Source organism: Poecilia reticulata, linkage group LG1, assembly GCF_000633615.1.
Source record: "Poecilia reticulata strain Guanapo linkage group LG1, Guppy_female_1.0+MT, whole genome shotgun sequence".
Taxonomy (NCBI): Eukaryota; Metazoa; Chordata; class Actinopteri; order Cyprinodontiformes; family Poeciliidae; genus Poecilia; species Poecilia reticulata.
The window spans coordinates 6,336,791-6,356,210 of NC_024331.1; the positions used below are offsets into that span (position 1 = coordinate 6,336,791).

At 41.8% G+C, this 19,420-nt stretch overlaps 1 protein-coding gene across 1 annotated transcript in view; it reads right to left on the reverse strand.

Annotated features, from left to right (window-relative positions):
- Positions 1-1,158: 1,158 nt before the first annotated feature.
- The window catches only part of cacna1ab (calcium channel, voltage-dependent, P/Q type, alpha 1A subunit, b), a 193,365-nt gene continuing 175,103 nt past the window's right edge, over positions 1,159-19,420 (reverse strand). The window contains exons 46-50 of the mRNA XM_017303769.1: positions 17,393-17,506; positions 14,669-14,704; positions 9,992-10,193; positions 7,868-8,124; positions 1,159-6,556 (exon numbers count right to left, since the gene is read on the reverse strand). Of these exons, the coding sequence (XP_017159258.1) occupies positions 5,831-6,556; positions 7,868-8,124; positions 9,992-10,193; positions 14,669-14,704; positions 17,393-17,506 (1,335 nt within the window). The 3' untranslated portion in view covers positions 1,159-5,830. The remainder of the gene's footprint in view (positions 6,557-7,867; positions 8,125-9,991; positions 10,194-14,668; positions 14,705-17,392; positions 17,507-19,420) is intronic.

The following is a 19,420-nucleotide window of genomic DNA, read 5'->3' on the forward strand; positions in this document are numbered from 1 at the left end:
AAAAAGAAACAATGTAATACAAATGTGGTACATCMMACCCTGGGCACAGCTAAGGCAGTGAAAAGCTGCTTTAGCTGTTTAGCTAAAGCACCAATGTTAGCTTAGCTTTGGTGAATCAGATCAGATCTGCTCTGAATTTTTAATTCAAAACTAAAGTCTTTTYRTTATTTCTGAAAACCTTTATGTATTGGCATTTAGTTAAAAAATAAAAAATCCTAATACCAGTGCGGTACATTCAAGCTGGGGCTCATCCAGAAGCAGTGCTAAGCTAATGAAACTGCTGCTTATCTCATCAACTTGCAGTTTTGGAACTTGTGTGATTTTGGTCGTTTTGTACACAACTCTTTCCCGTCATGCACATTTTGTATGGATCACATCTAAGTCTAGGATTTATTTTTCTAGGAGAAAATGTAAGAAAATTGGCTTAAAAGACTAATTTCAGTCARTAATGGCTTGAGTTTCTATTTTAAAGTTTAATGGTGACAGTGAGGAGAAAGAGAAAAACTCCCATCAAATCCTCAAATATTGGTGTATTACCAGCRCAAGGTGGGTTTCTACATCATTCTATATATCTAGTCCATATTAAAGCTGTTTTTTTTYYCMAAAARRRWYYYMRRWTTTTTTTTCCTTTGTTTTTTTCAATGTCTGCGTTAGTGTTAAGAGAATGTAACTTGATTAAACTGTTTCAGCCTTAGCAAACGTGACCATAGCGAACACATGTCGACTCTCACACACACACACACACACACACACACACGCACACACACCCACACACACACACAGTCACAGTGTAAAATGTCTCCCTGTCACAGCCGTAGCCCCGTCCCTCTCAAAGTAGGAACAGATGAGGATCAGATGATGGTGGAAAAATGGCGACTTGAGAGTGAGCTTGAAAAGTGGTCTGGTGCCATTGTGAAATTGTGTATCAACATCACAGAAAGTTCTGCTGCCGCTCCCACCTGAAGCAGCCACCCTCCACCCGAAACAGTTCGCCCCCCRCCCCCTACAATATCAGCCACTTGTCCTGTGTTGGYCCCCGCTCCAATGTCCCGCCTCCTTACACACACATGCATGCACACACATATAGTGCTGTACAAAGGGGAGACCTCAGCGTGGCTTTAGCTACATAAGCACAACTTTTGGCAGCACTACTGTACATTAATCCCCACTGTGTAGATTTTTTATTTTTATTTTTAAAAGAGAGCCCTTTTTGTGTTTTTGTCAACATGTTACCTTACAAATGACCCACTGACACAATTTCACAGCCGACTGAGCGGATGGGTGGTACGCTTGTTAATTTCCCTTCATCCCATGGGGAAGAAGAAATGAAAAAAGAAAGATTACTCAGATATTAACAATAAAGAGTGACAGAAAGCAGACATAAAGACAGATGATGACTGAGAAAAAAGAACAACCTTGCATTCCCCTCCTAAACTATATTTCATAAAGCAATTAGATACTAAAAAAACAGACAAAAAATACTACACGTTTGCCTTTTTCCAAACTAATGGGATAAGTGTTTTTGGAAAAAGCTCATACACACAACATGCTTTCACACAAGGGCAATGTTGTGTGTCTGCCTTTTGGGATCYGCTGTTACAATTCCGGACGAGCGAGTGGAGCCAAAATGAAAAGTTGCGTCGTTTCGGCGGCGCTTCTGCAGGCTTTAGATGGAAATGTAAGAGCTTGAAGTGTGTTACGATGTACTTGTGGTGAAAGGAGTGGGGTGAGATCAACAACAAGATACCATGCCAAGTAAAAACCATACAATAACTCAAACCGGGAGCTGCCTGTTCTATAGCGGTTTCTTCCCTACGTGGTCTAACTAGCTACCTAGCTCTAGAGGACCTGAGAAGTAAGCAAACAGCTTCGCACCTCTGTAAACCTCTAAGTACATCATCAGGAAACTGTACACAGGACAACTGTGGGACGGACATAAACTGGAGCCATGCCGAAGCCAAAAGGGGCTAGCCAGCTAGCGGGATCTGGAGACGATGGCCGTTGCGTCTTCAAAAGCCAAAAAYCGCAAGGCTCAGATTGAAACTGTGAAGGTTTTCTTTTTCTTTTCTTTTTTTGGTAGCTGTTACAAAACTGAGACCCTGAATGGGAGATATTAAATAGTTCAGCCCATTCTGAATGTGCATCTAGCCTAGTCTCTTGACTTGCTTCCTGACAGTGGCCCAGTCTCAAAATCGTCACACTCCCCGTTTTGAATGCTAGCATGGGAGCCGGTGAGATTTGATCTTAAGGCGTAGCGTGGTGGATCACGTCGACTGCACAAGGAGGGGGCRAGGGGTTACTGACGAGAGCAACTGTGACTGGGGAGGCAGGCAGGGCAGGGCGGGGCTCATGGGGGGTGATGAATGTGACTCAGATACAGAAGGCACTGTGGCTCTGTAGGGGGCTTTGGAGTACAATCCTCACCTGCTGTAACTTCTTGGATGGTGAGGACAGAAGGTTTTATGGTAAGCACCCCTTCGCTTCCACCGAACTGACAAAACATTAGCCCCGTCCCCAATCCGATTCACCATGCTATGCTTAAAAAAAATCACGGCCCGGAGGCAACAAACTTCAAGAAACAGGGAGAATGGATCCGCCACGGGAAAAAGACAGAAGCAGCAACAGATGTACGTGAAAAGTAAACCTCACAGCGGATGCGACGTAGCGTGACGAGGTGAAAATGTGGTGCCGGTCTTTACGTMATCTCTTACGTGCCGATTCCTGTTTGATGGATTTGTTTTTGCAGCGCTGCGGGGCTGCAGGTTCCCCCTCTGGAGATGTAAATAAGGTCTGCATAGAGTCAAAATGTGTCTGTGCTGCGGTTTGTCTCGGATTTCTGCAATTTGTGTGAAAAAAGTAGCATTAGTACGCAAAATAAATAAACATCTGCAACTCTATTTATACTTTGTGTTTGATCTATAACTACATCTAGAACATTACATCTATATTCATCTTCAGGTAATAAACTAAGTCTATCTATGYTCTATTCTTTTAGTCTAGAATTATTGATCATTCAATAACTGTCATCCCTCGTAACGWAAGGGGTTAAAAAGTTATTCCAAGGTATTTCTCTTCTGTAATGTTGGTCTTTAAAAAGCTAAACAAACAGAACATCAAATGAACTGACAAAAAGCTAAATGAGAAAAAATAAGTTGGTTGTTAAAGCATTTTTTTGTATGTTTTTTGTTTTGGCAGCGAAAGATTCCGATTTGCTACAAAGTCACTGAACTGGGCTGGGTATCTTCACGGAAAGGGCTGAAGGAARGGCAGGTGGGAAAATGGAATGACAAATGAAAAGATACGGCAGCTCTCATGGCGTATCAGTGTTTCCTGACGAAGAATCGGATTCATGTTTATTACAACTATTATAGAAAGTGGAAAGTCGACTGCAGGACGGCGAGARATCAGGATKTGGCCAAAAAGTCACTGTCCAGTGGAAGGRGAAAAATGGGTGCCGATTACTGCCCTCTAGTGGCCAAAAMACCGTCTCAAACACTGACTGACGCCAACCCTGTACCACCAATGCTGTGCTTTCAGTGCTGGCAACTAACCCCACAGTTAAACTATAGAGCTAAAACGAACAAAYAAAAAAGGATTTGAAATTCATAGATTCTTTTTTTTTTGGCAATAAGTCGGACGATGTCAACCCTAGAAGAAGAAGAAACATGTAAAATCGGCTTTCACATTCTCAAAGTGTTGTACTTTTTCACTCTAAACATTACTGATCTTTGGGTTGGCTTGATGAGACCCTACGGGTCGCTGCAGGACAGGTACTGAGGCTCCCCTGACCTCCGCCCTCCACTATCCTGGAGAGAGAATGCATCTTCGCTTAGAGCTGTGTTACAACACGCAACTCTGCCGAGTGAATGTTCGTAAAACCATCATTTCCCAAACATAAAAATATTGCACGAAGGTTATCGGGAACCCGGTAGACATCACTAAGCACRGGATACCAACATAAGGGATGGAAAAAAAAAAAAAAAACTAGATGAACACGGCATATCTGAACTCCAATCAACATGACAGCAAGTCTACATCAACGGTTCTAACATTCAGTCAATCGTCACCAGTATCATCACTGTCACTCATTTGCATTGACATTAATGAAATTAAATCAKTATTAATTTCTGTTATAATCAACAATAGCAACTTAAGTGTGGTAGAAGTTTCCTTCTGTCTGCTCTCTCTCTCTCTCTCTCAAAGGTGTGTGTTTCTCAAAAGACAGGACACCAGCATGACCCTGTAAATGTTTCACTTTCTTTTGCTCGTCTCTTTGCCAGGTTTTGCGGAAGCTGAGTTTTCAACAGAAAACTGAGACAAGCGAAAAACCTGTCAATCTGTTAAAGTCTGTTTCAAGTTAAAAAACACAACAAATAAAAAAAAAAAGACTTTTGAGTCAGACAAAAAAAAAGTGTGTGTGAGAGAGAGAGAGTCTGAAAAGAAGATAACTACTTCTGTGAACCTAAAAGTTAAAGATTCCTATAAAGCCCCCCTGGTCCCACTCCCACCCGCACCGCTTAGATTTCCTCTCTAGTATGGATTATATCAATCATGCAGGTTTCCATCGATTTTTGAACTCTGAAAAAGATCAAAGTAGGCTGAGCGAATGCAACAGAAGAACCAAGCTCCAAATGTCCGAAGAAGAACAAGAAGAAATAGACAGAAGAAATACTGAAGAAATTAGTCTGGTTTTTCTTTTTTTTCCCCCCATCCCTCCTTTCCTGTCTTCTTGCCACCCGCCAATATCTGTGATGCCATTTCCTGTCAGGTCCCCGTTTCTCTGTATGCTGGGTTGATCAGGGAAAGGATTGACAGAGTGACCAGTCCCCTTCTCCAGTAACCTGGGCCCGTCCTCCCGCTGTGTCTTTTCCAGGAAGTGAAGCCCACGTTGGGCTTTGCATCCGCCGCTCTGTGGACAGGAAGTGATGTCACAGCAGTTCCATCCCCCATCAAGTGAGTCCGTAACAGTAAACAGAGATGATAAAACTCATCGAATATCACCAGCCAGCGCTGTGATTGGCTGGGTTTTGCAGTATAGGCGGAGCTTCCTAGGTTCTGTCGCCTTGGACACACAGAGATCATAAAGATAAAGTAAAAGTACTCCCTTTATTTATTTATTTTTTTTAATTGTCACTGTCATGTAAAGTTTCACTGTCTTCTTCATTGTTCAAGTTTCATTTTCTGGAGGCATAGCTTGGCATGTAAGGGTTAGTGGGGGGGATCCTGGCTTTTTATTACATCATTTTTTTTCTCTCTAAAAGTGTTTTAGAGCAGAGTCTAAGCGGTGTGTACTCCTCACTTCAGCTTATTTTCTGTTTTCTGAAGGAGTCCGGCCAGTGAGAGCTTGTGCACACCTAAGCAGTCGGGTGCCAGTCCGAGCAAAGTGCCTGTTAGGCCTTGAAATGATCCCGTCACATTGTTTTAGAACCTCATGCTCCTCCTTGGACCTCTGTTCCCTCGACTCTCTTTCCCCTTTTAGCCTAGACCTCGCAGGTGAAGGCTGGTCGTGGGAATTGTAGTTCTGAGAGGCAGAGGTTAACCTGTGCCCTGGCCTTRCCTACTAAGTTCTCCGGACTTTCTCGAGATTAGCATAACCACGTGCTGCTTTGTCAAATATTAGATTTTTCTGCAAAATGTGTAAAAGGCTCCGAGCAGCACCACTGCCCCTCTACCTCCACCCTTGCATGTTTTTTTTTTTTTTAGAGTCTAAAGGGGGAGCAGAGGGGCTCTCCGAAACTTTACCGTCACATTGTTCAAAGTTTACATATGTGCCAGAGCACTGGAGGTGATGGTTCTTATCATCTTCTGCTGTCTGCATCTCATGCCGCCGCTAGCACCAGTCATCCTCGTCCGTCTCACTGTAAGGTTCATGTAGGCCCTTGCGGGGCCCTCTGGCATGGGGAGGCCTGTGATGAGGGTGCGGCGCCCCTGGCGGTCCCCTCCTATGCGGGGAAGGTGAGGATGAGCGGTAGCCATTAGGAACCCTACGTGGATGCGGGTGAGGGGGCGGCGGGGGCCCGTGACGAGCAGTCCTTGGTGAGCGTGGGTGTGGGTGAGGGTTTCCACCGTGCGGATGAGGGTTGCCATGGGAGAGGCTCTGCTCGTAGGCGGGAGGCTCATGATGCCGCTCATACTCGTAATCCCTCTCGTAGAAGGGCCCGTCACCCTCCAGGCTGTCCCCTGGAGGGGGGCCGCTCCAGCGGTTCCGGTGTGGAGACCGAGGTGACCCGTGGAGAGGCGAGTGCGGCGACTGGTGYCGAGGCGAGCGCGGTGAGCCGTGCCTGGATGAGGAGCCGCCGTGGTGCGGGGAGGCGTGGCTTGATGGGGGCCGGTGGTGGTAGCCCCGGTCGTGGTCCGGCGGAGAGAAGTGTCGAGGGGAGGGGGAGCGCAATCGACCCGGGCCCGGGGGGCCATAGAGGGGCTTTCGGACGGCGGGGGAGTAGGTGACGTGCGGGCGCGGGACGGCAGGAGTCTGTGGCAGCTGGCGGCGGCCTCTCCGTGGAGTGCTGGTCCCCGAGGTGGAGGGGACCGGGCTGCCGCTTACCGAACTACTGCCCTACAGCAAAACGTAAACAAGGAAAATCAAAACACACCACAGCAACAAGACCAGAGTAGAACACAGCAATGGAAACAGAGAGATAAAAAGACACAGATTGGATTAGATTAAGATAAATCAGATTAAAATAGATAGAAAATTTGTTAAAACGTCTATGAAGCAATAAAATAAAGGCAATAAACAACATCAGATTGCAGAAAAGAGGACGAAGAAATAAAGAGGAACAAAAAGAATTTAAAAAACATAAAAACACATGAATTGAAATCCAAAATTAGGGTCATAACTGTTAACTGTTACAATGATGATTATCTACGGAGAAAACATGGGTAAATTCTGTGGACTGATTTCTCCTGTCCAACCAAAACAGTCTTTGTGTTGCAAGACATTTTTAAACCTGGATTATGGAACAACTGGGAGTCTTGGATTTAGGGGCAGGAATTTAAGAAGCTGAGGGAAGCGAACAGTTCATAACGCAGCTTCAAAATACAGCTTGCACAGAGAGTCAATCGCAGTCACACACATAGGTGTAAAACCTGGATGTGGTGTTACATTYCTAAAGTTTAAGTATTTTATCCAACTCCACACCAGCCCTGTTCAGTCCGCTTTAATCAAACTCTGGTTCATTTTTCTGGACGGTCCAGTTCGTTTGGGAAGGCGTGACCAAAAAAAGCCAACTCCAGTCCGCCTAAAAGTCTCGGTTCAGTTTAAGTGAGCTCTGGTGCTGTACGAATGCATATATGGATGCAAGTGGACCGGAGACCGCTTCAAAAGCAGGAGTGGACTATTGTGCAAGGCATTCTGGGTAAATACAACATGAAGAAACGCACGTGTCTAACACCAACAAGAGAAATAGCTTGTGGACTTTTCCCAAAGACAAAAGAGAAATCCTCCAACTGCTAAAATCTCTTGCCACTAAATTTTGGTATGAAGGAAAAAGTGTCTTCGTCAGAGGTTGTTGTGTCCTTCAGTGGTTCTTGGTCCAGCGCCATCACAGGCGAGGAGGTAAACAGGTTGCTCAAAGGGTTTGGTTTGTGAAAGCAAACAACACTGCCAGGAAACGTAACAAAAACGTGCCAATTTTGTCTACGGGTTTACCAGGTGAAAAAAATGGAATAGCTAACAAACACCTACCATAAGACGAGGTTTGGTAAAACAATGAGGATAACAGAAAACATACTGTACATTAAATTGAACTCTGTTAGGTAAAAAAWAAAAAAAAACATATTTCACATGCATGGGAATTTAGCAGACAAACTATTTGTGACTGTTTTTGGTAAACTGCTGTTAAATCTCAGTGACTTTAGCGCTCACCTGTCTGTGACCTCTCCCRTCTGGCCCTTCGCTGGGGGACCGGGACCAGTGGTGGTCCTGSGGGTGTCTATGYGGGTAGTCGTGGCGATCATAGCGCTCCTTGTCCATTGAACTGTGATGGCGGTGATGGTGGTGGTGATGACGCCGGTCCTTGGTGCGCCCGCGGTCCCGCTCACGCTCCTTGGGAGGCAGGTCACCTGACTGTGTGGTGGTGCTGAGGTCTGTACCCAGACCTAGACATGAAATAGATAGGATACCTGTCAAAGTCAGACATGAAGGTTACAAAAGCTTTTAGTTCAGGCACCAGGCACAGAAGAAAGACTCTTAATGCTCTTACAGAAGGAAGAAGGTAGACTTTAAAGCACGAGCAAATAAAAATAACACTGAACATCCAGGAATCCACAAGAAGTTGGAAGTGAATTTCAAAGTGAAATATTCCAGCTTTTATAATCTCCCAGGATTTCCACCAAGCATATTAGAGGACTCTTATTCACCAGTTCTACAATTATAAAAAAAAAACTTGAACCATTTCAGTCATGTAAATTAATTTTGCAGGATYTAATTACCTCATATAAATACTGATGTGGCCTTTGCTCAAATACTGTCTACAACCTTTTTCTTGCTGTGTTTCTTGGTCTTCTATGTTTTTGGTATATGAGTAAAGAAACTGAATATAAAGGCAAACCACATAGCTGTGTCAGAGATCCACTGTGAATGCAGCGTTCTGGCCCATCACAATTTTTGAAAAGTCTAACCTGCTGTTTCTGAGTTTGACTGAAACAAATTATTTTGTTGCTAAATATTGCAACAAAGTCACTAAAAATATGCTAAATGCTAAATATAGCAACCATGATGCTATATTTACCGTATTTTCTGCACTATAAGGCGCACCTAAAAACYTTCAATTTCCTCAAAAGYCGACAGTGYGCCTTATAATCCGGTGCGCCTTATATATGGACCAATATTGAGCCACAACAGGTCTAGCAACTACGGTAAGCAGCCGCCGACTTCATTTTCGCCCGTAGAAGAAGAAGCGCGCGGTGCATGCTGGGATAGTTGTCAGAACGCTGCTTTGTTAATAAAGTTTGACTGACCTATCTACCTACCGACCTGATAATCAGGTCGTCTGCAGGTCATTTAGCACCACGTTCTCCACAAACATGCTGTGCGCGAACGGAGAAGGGTGACCATCGTCCGGCCACGCCCCGGCCCAGTCGCGGAAGGCTYTCCTCGCCGACCGGAGTCGGACTGTTTTGTTGACAATCTTTATGTCAACAAAGTGGCTTTAGATATTCATCCGGGTGCTTCGACTACGGTTACCAAGGGACCAGCCCCTATACATTTAAGGCCGGGGGGCGGGGGAAGAGAGACAGAGACTGCGGCGGCAGCGTGTCGGTTGGTCTGTGTTACCCAGAAAGCAGTTGGGCACAATATCGCAACACCAACACCGTGAGTGAAACAATGACTGGGGCAGACTACTATATAAAGCACTCGGGGATCACTTCTTTATTATTACACATCCACATTTGTAGAGTACAGAATAAATCGCGTGGCGAACCCTCACTGTAGCGTCTATTCTATGCGCCTTATAATGCAGTGCGCCTTATATATGAAAAAAAGTTTTAAAATAGGCTATTCATTTAAGATACGCTTATAGTGCGGAAAATACGGTAGTCTGATTCTCAGACATTTGTGGARTTAAATAAGATCTGTTTCATCCGATTCCCAATCTCCCAATGTAAAAAATGTAAGTCATGTGTAATTTTTCTTATAGTTAATAATAATTATACCTTAATTCGTGTCTGTCCCCATAAAATCCATGGAAGTTGGTGATTGTGTTGTGACAAAATGTGGCAATGTTTGAAGCGTTTCGGTGCTTCTGTCGGAATTTTGTAACTGAAATTAATTATCACAGGATATCCTGCAGCTTCACATTTACAACTTAAGGATAACACTTGATATTCAACATGTTCAGAGTTCTGCTGCCTTGTCATTTTCCACCTCTAAAGGAGTTGCAATAAGATTAATGTTCCACTTTCTACAGCTGAAAACAAACAGACACAGCATGACTTATTTGACATCGGCTAATCCTTAAATTAAAAATGGAGCGGTCAACCGAGTCACCTGTGTCGGCGTCTGTGTATCTGGTCAGCGATCGCTGCGAAGTGCGATGACTTCGGTCCCTGTGCCTGCGCCCGCCGCCGTGCCTCCCCTCCTCGGACACCACCCTCTCCAGAGAGTAGTCGTCCAGCCTCACGCCACGACCAGAACGCCCGTGGACCAGACTGGAGGTAGAGCGACGCATTGGGCTATTGTCGGTGATGGTCTGAAGAAGATGAGGGTGGGAGATTTTTGACAGCAACGGGAGTGAGAGAAACACAAAGGAGAGAAAAGAGGTAAGCTAGTTATTACCTCCTGAAAGCCAGAGTTTATTCTGAGTTGTGAAAGTAGGGACTTGTTTATTTGGCTTTCCACAGAGACGAACATGTTAAACGTCTATTTATATCATAACTCTATAGTCAGCAGCTGTAGTTTTGGTGTTTGTTGGTTACCTAGAGCCGGATTTATTTTCTACACTCCTCAGCTTTTACCTAATGAGACGTTTCAAATGATAAATCTCCACCAACTCTTTTACCGCAACACTTGCTCATTATTCATGCCTGGAATCCGGACAGAAAACAAAATGTGTGAGGGAAATCAACCCACATCTCCACAAAGCATGAAGGAATGAAGCGAACAGAGATATTCACTGACAGGCAGGACAGAAGGAGGCAGAGAACAAGCAAGACGATGAGAAAAAATAAACCCCATGTCTCACATGCACATGGCAGAGGATCATTGCACCTCATGGCAGCCACGTCAAACTCGGCCAGCAAACAAAGAAAGCCATTCTCATCAGATAGACGTTCTCTTAGAAAAAGTGGCATCTTCAAAGGAAAATTAAACTCTTTAAATTACTACAACTTTCTTTGACAATGAAATTCATTCAACACATTTCACTCTTAGCGTGAAAAACAAGTTAAGTATTGCTTTTTATTTTTGCTTTAAGAGTCATAAGGGTGTTACTTTGGAAATTGTGAAATTTGTGCAAACGTGTTTATCCCTACAGTATTTCAATTCTCCTATCGGTTTGGACGCTACAGTATGGTTGACAGCCCCGCTTGGCTCCACACCTGACCACGCCCACTTCAGCCTCTTGGCTCCGCCCACTTTGGCAGAATTTTTCTAAAAATTGTTTGGGGGACGTTTAGTTACACTTTAAGATAGAAAGTTACACTGACACCAGATTATGCATCAATGTGTTTGAGTTTATAGTTATTCTCTTTTTTTTGTCTTTACGCACAACTTGGTGGGTTGCCGGTTCAAATCCTGCTCCATCTGTCTCAGTTGTCATGTTTAGGGCAAGAGCTTTCAATGTTTCAGAGTGTCTTTATGGTATTTTTCATGATTTCTCCAAACAAGCATTTGTGAGGTCAAACACTGATGTTGGACAAGAAGGCCATCCATCTATACCTTCATGGATCTTGTTTTGTGTCATTTCAGAGAAGAAGTGGGACATATTCAAACTGTTCTGACAAAGTTGGGAACATGACATTGTCCGAAATGACGCTGAAACATTAAGGGTTCTTTTTAGTGGAACTTGAATGGGTGGAAAAAACATCCACTCCAATCCACTGGAACCAATTTACACGAGTTCAAAGTGTCCGAAAACGTATTTACACTAAATGAACATCGCATTTCTACTTTTTGCATTTAGATGAATAAAAAAAACATTTTAACCTTTTCTTTAGTTGACTTCATTGAGAAAACCTTACTGTACTGTAATGAGTATAGTTTGCCAATAAATCAGTACAAGGCTGAAGTTAAACTTATTATTTAAATGTTATTTAAATGTCTTCTTTTTAGATGACATCTTAATTTTACAGTCTCAACTAATCATTACGCTGCAAAGCCTCTTGGCCTTTCAAGTGTGATGCTCTAAGATCCGGGCACCAAGGTGACGAGAAATACAAAACACCATTTCTTTATTGTCATACACTTYGAGCAAAAGGTCTCAAAATGTTTGCGTTAAGGTTTATGCCAAGCATGAACAGGAAAGTGCAGAGTTGTGATCATTCAGCAGTTTTTACAAACTTTTTCACAGCACAGTTACAGTAGACGGGTTTTATAGACAGACAACATGCAAAGGAACGGGCATGTTCTGTTTGTGTGAAACAGAAATTAGCAGGATGTACCGATGCAGTTTATATGAACGCTTCGCTCCTTGGAAGATGGCGTACACTATGGGGCATTGAGATTTATTGCCATCCGTGGTCATCTCACTATTCTACTCTAAAATTGACTGGACATCTTCATCAATCATTGGTATGAGTTCATTTCTAAAACCAGGTCTCCCCTTTGTAACAGAGATCTTCGATCTCAGTGGGTCTAACCTCAGCAGATAAAGGTTAAATGAAACAAAAATCATGCATCATCCCCTTTCATCGGCTCTGCAAGCTACAGATTCAGTATGACCACAAAGTCTCGGCCAACAAGCTTCTCCCCCTTGGTCTCCTACTGCGCCCATCTGCTGTGAAACTCATGCATGACCGATGACATGCCGGCACACCGCCAACATAGTCCATGCTTCAGTCAAACCAATCAGCAGAGATGCAACGTAATTGAACACACACCGCTGTATGCATACCCCCATTAGACCCAACACGCGCACGCACACACACACGGAGGACATACAGTCAGATGCTGCGTACGAGCAAAATCTCCGAGCAAAAGTCAGAAGTTAGCAAACAATGGCTGTGAGCGTAACACAAGCAAATATGGGAATGAGAGAAAGTAGGGCGAACAGAAAGAAAGACTCAGGAAAAGAGGAAGGGGAAAAATGAAACCAAACTAGATTTGAATAGTGTAACAAAAAAAAAAAAGTCCCAGTTTGATTAAAGAAAGTTGGAGTCCAGGTGGGTGAGCTTCATATCAAGAACACCAAGATGCTGCCTTTAGAAAACWGCCAAAAAATCAAGCTAACTTGACTTTTACGACATTTTCATATGACATTAGTTCATAAGTCATACAAACTAATTCTGTAAAATATCCATAAATATTTCTCGGTCTTTTTTAAGTAAAGCATATTTTGAAGTTGTGTTCTGTGCTTGTAGAGCAGACAGGTTTTAAGTYGAACTATTTTGATAACAGTTCACTTTAGATGCCTTCCAAGAAGTATTAACAGCTTATATTTATCAGTAACATGGCAACATATTTAGATTATGTATCATTAATAATGCAGAGCACCAAAGTCTTCCTCTATTATCAACTTTTTGGAGTTTTAGAGGCTCAGATTTTCTCTGTTTAAGAAGATACAATGTTTTACAGAAATGAATTCATGAGTTAATCCAGCGAACAACTAGAAGTAAGAACTGATTTTAAAAGTGAATAAACTTAACGAGGMTTGAAAAATGTGTTCGTATTKCAAGCTAATACCTTAGAAAACTAACTTAAAAAGATAAGGAAGAGAAACCTTAAAATAAATCCACAGGAAGCCAAAACCCCCAGTGTATTCACTGAAAGTTTCACTTAAAGAGAAAATGACTTTTTATAAAATTTATGTTTTTAGCTGTAGTGGTTATGGTCTTGTTACCGTTTTCAAAGTTATGAAGATAATCAAACCTACAGGATTACATGTTCTATTGTCTTGACATTTAGGGTAGCATTTACAGTGATTGTAAAGAAAAAAAAGTCAACATTTTTTAAGCTATTATTCAAAAAATTAAAATTTGCAACAGCAACATTGTAAGGCTTGTTGGTATAAAGTGCCTTTAGAAAGTTACACAAGTCAAAAATTACCAACCATAATTTCTACTGTTAATTTTCAATACAAAAAAAGGTGTTCATTTTTCTAAATCATATTTTCAAAATGTTATTCATCCATTTATAAATGTTATGGTTCCAAACTAAGTCTTAATTTGGCAAGCTAAACATTTAGCTTGTTGGTATAGAGTGCCTTTCAAACTAAAGTTTTAAAGTATTAAGTTAGCAAGTTAAGTATTTAGTTTGGAGCTAAATATTTAGATCTGAGCTAAATATCAAGTTAGGAAACTAAATATTTAGCTCCAAACTAAATAATTATTTTATAAAGTACTTAGCAAGCTAAATATTTAGCTAGGAGGTGAATATCCAATTTGACGATACATATTTAGCTTATTAACTGAATATTTAATTATTTTGTTTCATAAGCTAAATATTTAGTTTAGAAATTGAATTTAGGTTCTAAACTAAATATTTAGCTTGCTAAGTAAACATTTTATTTGGAGCTAAAAATGTAGCTTGAGGCTAAATACATAGTTAGTAGGCTAAACATTTAGCCAGCTAATTATATATGCAGTTTAAAACTGATATTTACAAACTAATGGTGAAAATGTAGCTTTGAAAAATGAACCCATTTTCTCACTCATTACAGGCTAAATAAACTATTGTTGTAAAGCTTTTTAAACGACAGGAGACATGTTGGCTGCCAGTAGGAGTGGAATATTGTTATTATAAGCAACCATTGAGGTTATTATTCTACTGTATGTGTTAAGCACCTGTAATGTAATAATCTTTAGTGACTACAAAGAAAAATTGCTGTAACAGTGAGAGACAGGCAAACTGACACCAAGTGAACTTTGGTTGAAGCATCCCGTCTGGCACTCAGAGGAGGGAGATGATGAACTTTCAAATTACAATTTAAAAGTGAACCAAAGAGAAAGAGACGGAGGAAAGCAGAGGGGAGGACTGGAGTCAGACAGAAACGGAGAGAGAGGTACATACACTGAGGTTATTTCCACGGGGCCTGTGTCTCCTCCGCTGCAGAGCAGGCAAACACACAGATGATACGTAGAGTGGAGCAATGTAGCGCGCACACACACACGCACACACACACGCACACACACACRCACACACACAAGCACAGGTCCAAACGTGGCACAGTCACCAGGGCCGAAAGAAGAAACAGAGGAGAGAGAGAAAGAAAGAATGAACAAAGTTAGAGAAGACAGACAGACAGAGTAGAGGGAGAGATGGGAGAGAATGGATAGATTTGATTATGTGGCAAAAAAATAAAAAATAAAATAAAAAGAACACAGTTCAGGTTTGGGGGAAGAGACAGATCAGGAAACAGAAAAAAAGAGAAAGAGAACCCAGTTAGTACACAGAGACCAGAGTGCAGACGGTGGACAGAGGAGTGTGTGCCGTCCAGGAGACGGCAGCTGCCAGCGTCCACCCGCTCACACTCACTAACACACTTACCAAAACACCACGAGCTCTCTGGAAGGCAGAGCAGTGTTAGACGACAGGAAGTCACAGAGGTTAGACACACACACACAGTATAACACACGCACACACACGCACACACACACACACAGTATAACACACGCACACTCACTCAGTATAACACACACACACTCACTCAAAAAGCTTGTCATTCACTTTCAGAAGGTCCTGTCTTGAAATCTGAGCATTAGTTTTACGTTAAATCTGTTCTGCAGACAGATGAACTAAACTCTACTTGAAAACAAGCTGCAGATGTTTCTGTCTAATAACACTAAAGATATTTTCCTACATTTTCTCCCATGTCCCGTGTCACATGTGTTGAGGCCGTCGTCCACAGCCGGGGTTTATGTTTCAACTATTTATTCTACTATATAAAAAAAAAAACATATATATATATTACTAAAAAACAAAATAAAAGAAATAGTTCAGTAATGAACATACCAGAGTGAGAGCAACATGACTTCATGTAGTGGAATGTTGGAACATGGTCGTGGTTCTTTTTCATGGACATGCGTGCGTGTGTGTGTTCGTGCGTGCGGGTGTGTGTGTGTGTGTGTGTGTGTGTGTGCGTGCATGTAACTGCAGCCAGAGGCTTTGAAACTCATGCAACCACACAAGGCAATAAATAATTAATAAAAAAATATATATGTATATGTCAAGCTGTGACTTTATAGACTCGTTGCAAGTTATAACACTTGATGACAGCTGTTACTGTAACTACTCATCATGTTTAGGGAGGAATAACTTGCACCACAAAATCACAGGTTTTGTGGTGCAAGTTTAGAAATATTAGAAATATTTTGTGATATTTTTTCCTCACCAACTCTTTTCCAAAATCTACATATAAAGTAAAAAATGTACATATGTGAACAAAAAAAATGATACAGATTGGCACCTGTCTTATGTTTGTTTCTGTTCTTTGTGTTCTTTAGATCGACTGTACCGAAACAAATTTTGTTTTGCTTCTGACCAATGACAATATAAGCTAATTTTGATTCTGATCAAGTTGGATATTTTTCTTGTTAAGATTTGCCAATCAATCAGAAAGTCAGATAAGGAAAGTCAGCTGGACATTAACAGGTTTCTTTCACATTTATTCTACATATTGTTCAAGCAACAAAATCTGGCAGTTTTGAATACATTTACCAATTTGTTCCTCACTAAATTATCAAGAAACACTAAGTAACGGTGAATGAGCATGGAAAACGTTACCTCTGGCAACAACTCACACAAGACAGACACACCCAGGGTTTAATGGGAATCAACTAATAAATACAAAGAGGGAAGGAAGTTAGGGCTGGGTGATCAATTAATTTTATCTTTTAACTCAATTTTCYATGTCTGAAGATCTCCATTTTTTCTTTTCACCGATGAACTCCTTGGGTTTCCACAGTTMAKAGGAAAATTCACCATCTTCTGCTAGAAGAGTGTTTGTTACAGCTTCTGTTTATTGTGACTTTAAAGTCAGGCCAATTCACCAATATTTAAAATATGTTCGGTCATTTGTAATTTTTTCGTTAAGGAAAAAAGTAAGAAAAAAATGGTTTAAAGTGGGAAATCAAATCCAGCATGGATAATGTGAGATTTTATTTTTAAGCCTCATCACCCAGCACTAAACCTTCTACAATTTACATAAGATGTACAAGTCATCAGTTTGGATGAACTTATTTAGTTATTTCAAATAAGCCAAACTTCTGACTGGGACTGTTGTTTTTCTAGATATGTATCTCGATACATATTTAGGCTTTCTCGTCTTTAGACCCATTTAGAAAAAAAAAAAAAGTGAAGTCAGGAGGTGATGAAGGTCATGCAGGTCAACAAGGCAGCAGGAAATGAATGAAAAAGTCTTTCTCAAAAAAATTTAAGTCTACATGATCGAAAACAATTTACAACAAAAAAAGGCAAACTTCATAATCTATCCAATAATAATGACTTACAGGTACGACTAGGCATTCTGTAAAATAYCAGAACGCTACATATTTTGGTGTGGAGTATATTTACGACTATTAAAACCATTAAGCATAATAATAAAAACAACTAAATTCATCACAGAGTACTGCTAATGTCTTTTTGTGCTGAGGTTATTGTCAGACTCGTCTCGCTCGGGGCGAGAAGAAAGACTTTGACGATTCACTTCAAACTAACAGCCTGGTGGAACTGAGGATGGAAAGTAAGGATGGAGAGATGTTCAGGTGGAGGAGGAGGTGGGATGAACATGCTCACTTGGTTGTCTGCCGAGAGGCGGGGCATGGAGAGCGTCCGCCCATGCCCATCCACTGGGTGACAGGGCTCAGTGTCGGAGTACCCGTCCCGCCCCATCTCCCTCATCTCTACAGTCTGCAAAACACAATGAGAGGGGGGGGCGTGACCGCCGTCTGCTGAGCGACTGGACACTGACACGGTGCTGGCTCGCTGACCAACCAAGGGAGGTGGAATGAAGTCAAACTCAATAGGGAATCGATTTATTCTCAGAAAACGTTAATACTCCGACTCCATTTATGCAACGGGGGAGTTGCATAAATTAGCTGTTGCAACTTGTTGCTGTGTAAAACCCAAAAAGACTAAAGGATGACACGGTACAGCGCGTTGCAGAATAGCTGCTTTCCCTTAAACAATCCCACATTTTTCGGACAAACTTTAATGTACATTTATTGGGGGATTTTATTTGATAAACACTCAGCGGTTCAAAGTCAATTAAGTAAAGTGTCTCCAAGCTGAAGGAAAGTTTGTCTTTACTCAATTATAATGTATAATCCACAGCATGTGCTCACTATACTAGCATTACCCTAACATGTTAGCTGAAGCTAACTTAGCTCAAGCTAAAATTACAGAGAAGCAGATTTGAAGTGGAAAGAAAACAACAAAGCCCAGACTCAAGTCTTCTTCAACCTCTAACACAGGTTCACTTCCAAAACCCTATTTCCCTGCTAAAGAGAAAGCATCTCCACAGCACCATTCTGCCACCACCTTGGAGAAACTGTGCTCAAGACACACGTCTCCTATTGATTACCTTCCACATTGCTAGTGTCAAACTGTTGCTGAAGTAGAAAAATTATAATTCAGAAAGGTCGGAGGGTAGGAATAATTTTTCTAAACGCTAATTTAAAGAGGAAGTATTACGTAAATTAGACTTTTTGAGCTTTACATAAGGTTATTCCTTCATTAAAAACACACCTGGAGGGTTGCTTTGATTCTTTCATGCAGGAATCTTTTAATCTCCGGTGGCAACCGTTCAGCCGTGCTAAACACCTGGGTGGACCTAGCCCCGCCTTTGAGACACAGCTCCTCCTCAGAGCTGCAGTTTCCGAGCTTCTGCCWCACAGAGCAGCCCCTCCCCTGCTCAGCTCCTTCAGACTAGCCAGCAGAAATCAGTAAACACCTGGTGGAACTGAACATCTGCTGAGTTCATTATATCAGCTGGTATATATCAGAGAAATGCTGGTAAAAACATCTTTAAAGGGTTAATAGAGGAGCCATGTTGTGATGAGTTTCAGAAAGAGCAGGCGTGTTTAAAGAGACAGAGGCCAAATTTCAAGACGTTAAATCGGGAAGCAATTTTTTTTAAAGTCATAGTTGATATGTATAGAAAAACTGAAGGTAACAGTTACTTGATTATGCTATAAAATGGCTCTATGTGCCTGAAAAATACATAATACTGCCCCCTTTATAGAGGACAGGAAACTCAGCTGAGACTCATCAGCGATTTAGATGAACGYGACCAGCTGGGTCGGACCGAACAGGACTTCAGCACATGACAGGCTGGAGTATCTGCCTCTGCCTCCATAAAGCGCAGAGAGAAGATGGCTCCCTCAGTTCATATCGTTCTGAACAACATCCAGACAATATATATTGATAATGAAGTGTGTCAATGGACAGGTTATGTCATAGTACGGGTTTTTCTATGTATCAATGGTGTATCTATTTAGGGCAGGAGGAACCACTGCACTATTTTGATCTCGTTAGACGTCAATCAAACGTATATAAATAAGATCTGAATGTTAGAACATTGACTTTTCCAGCAGGAAATTGGCCCTTGTTTGACCTGTACCTTCTGCCTTGATGTTCTTTAGAACTCATGTCTCCTTAATCAGAAAGAAAACACAGTTTTTTTTATCTTTGACACTGTGCAGGCAGTAGTAGCCCCAAGAGAGGGCCGGGGGGTGGGGAGCAAATCCCCCCTTCAAAAATGTCAACCAGCGACCTAACTCTAAGAGAATACAGAGATGTCTTCTTCAATCGAGACAGAATATA